The 2,402-nt window shown below is 37.3% G+C and overlaps 1 protein-coding gene across 1 annotated transcript in view; it reads left to right on the top strand.

The window, feature by feature from the left end:
- The window catches only part of LOC122070906 (SNARE-interacting protein KEULE-like), an 18,305-nt gene that overhangs the window by 212 nt on the left and 15,691 nt on the right, over window positions 1-2,402 (top strand). Inside the window, exon 2 of the mRNA XM_042635138.1 lies at window positions 115-196. Coding sequence (XP_042491072.1) covers window positions 124-196 — 73 coding nt within the window. The 5' untranslated portion in view covers window positions 115-123. The remainder of the gene's footprint in view (window positions 1-114; window positions 197-2,402) is intronic.

A 2,402-nucleotide genomic window follows, 5' to 3' on the forward strand; every position in this document is an offset into this window, starting at 1 on the left:
GTTCCATTTAAATTTTGAGGACCTTGAAATGATTGTTGTTGATTTTTCGGTTTTCCGTTTTCATCTTTTTTATTGAATTTTTTTTTTCGGTTTTTCATTTTCTGTTGTTGTTAGGCTTCTATCATGTCTATGTCGGACTCAGATTGCTCGTCTCATTGCGGCGATTACAAGAATTTCAGGCAAATCAGCCGTGAGCGTACGTTTTTTTCCCCCCTATTCTCGATTGATGCGTTCTTCTTGCGTTATTGGTTTCTTATATATTTGCTTTTGATCAAGGAATTTGTGCTTTGAAAAATTTCAAAAATTTTTAGTTAGGACGATATTTGATCCATGATGAGGTAGTGGGTTGTAGCCCGTTATTCCATTGAATAGGTTGCTTCAGGTAATGGAACTTGATTTGCTGCGTCAAACTATTTATAAGGATCAATGGGTGAAAAATGTTGGCATTTTTTTTCGTTCTCCATGTTGTGTCAATGAATTAAATGCATTTATACAATTTTTTTATTTTTACCGGAGAAAAATCAGGGAACTTGTTGAAATTCATTTATAGACACAAATTTTTATTTTTGGGTTCTCGGTTTGCTTATGATCTCTAGCTCTTAATTAAACACACATTTGATTTGTTTCAACAATGAAAATTGACTAGAAGATGGGGGAGAAAGGTATCCTTTCAAGTACTTGCGGGATGTAGTGATGTAATGCTGTTCAATTTTTTCTGTTTATGTATCTTTTCTTGAATTTTGCTGGATTTTCTTGAGTTTGACTGCCACTATTGGTGTGAAGTTTCTTGTATCTACTGTGGAAAGAAAAGTTAATTTCGACTCTCACTTAGTAGGATTTAATTGTAAAGTTTTGGGTACTTTGTTGAAAACCACTAGTTTCCATTGGAAGTTAGAAGTGCCAGATGTTCCTTTCTGCTGGTATTTCCATTTATGCTTACAATACAGAAATAGGAAACATGGGTTGTTTCCTTATTGACCAGACACCACAAGTGCAAATTCATTATCCTTGGTAATGTATTTAAAAATTGGGAACTTCTCCTAGAATGGAGATGTTGAGATGGATGGCTGCCATGACTAGGAAAGGCAGAACCCAAAGGTGAGAGCATCTGACGGAATTTTAGGTTATCTGTTTTGGGTAATGAAATAAACGAGACTTGACTGATATGGCTGGTCATGTGAAGCAAAGACCAATAATGGGACCGATGAAAAAATGTGGTTTTGTGTAAGTTGAAAGTTCTAAGCGAGGTAAGGCACCAGGATTTAGGCTGTGTAGAAAGACCAAATCTGCTCCCAAATTCTGGGCTCGACTTGCAAGCCCCAAACAATTGAACCATTGGATCATATAGAAAGATTTGATTGGATGTAGTACAAAGGTAGTGATGTAGATAAGTCACTTGAGCTTATTTTATTGCAAATAAGCCTTGGGTTGTGTTATATATGTGTTGGGCCTTTGATCCTATGGGTTTTCTTTGAAATGGGCCACTTTAATAGGCCTAAAATATGGGTAGAAGGTAGGAAAACGGGATTTTATTCATTAGTTCAATTAGTTGCTATTTAATTCGATAAAGGCCCATTAGGCCATTAGTTGGTTGTAAAGTCCTATATGGACTATTAGTTAGTTAGTTCTACTCCATGTTGGAGTCATAAAGTCAAGTCCTAATCCTATTTTGAATTCTTAGTTGTAGTAGGAGTGTCTAGTCCTATTGTGAAACTAGCTCCTAGTTGTAGTAGGAGTGTCTAGTCCTATTGGGAAACTAGCTCCTAGTATTAGTATGATTGTAAACTTCCCCTCTATAAATAGAGAGGCATATGTACCATTATTAGACAGATTTGAATAAAAGAAAGTTTGCATTTATGAAAGAAAGTTTGCATTTATGAAAGAAAGTTTGCAGCTAAATGGTTAGAGCAACTGAGATAGCTGTGGGTGAGAAGCCCAGGCTGAGATAGCCACTTCCTTTATTCTCTTTCACCCTTCTCAATCCTCCATCTGTTTTATTCTTCTTTTTTATTTTATTTGCTGTAACATTCAAGAGGTATAGTTCAGATTTGGATAAAAGTCTCCAGAAATCAGAACCGATCAGCAATCCTAGTGGGAATAGGAGAGAGATCGATCTCCTCTCTTTCTCTCTTCTGTACTCTGTTCAGTCAGGTCTTCAATCAGGGTATTCCAGGCCTCATAAGGGTCCCACGATCCTTACCTAGTCACTGTTGGAAGCATTCAGCTGCTGTTCTTGAAGGTTCTTCTCAGTTTTCTCTCATAGGTCAGAAAATCAAGAAAGCTTGTAACTTCACAACCAGCCGTCAGAATTCTCTCAACTTTGGGGCTTTTTGTACCCTCCCTAGGGACTATTTACGCCCAAGAGTGCAACTCAATCGAACTCCTACAGCCCTGGCCGCACC

The sequence above is a fragment of the Macadamia integrifolia genome, unplaced genomic scaffold (assembly GCF_013358625.1).
Source record: "Macadamia integrifolia cultivar HAES 741 unplaced genomic scaffold, SCU_Mint_v3 scaffold_143A, whole genome shotgun sequence".
Taxonomy (NCBI): Eukaryota; Viridiplantae; Streptophyta; class Magnoliopsida; order Proteales; family Proteaceae; genus Macadamia; species Macadamia integrifolia.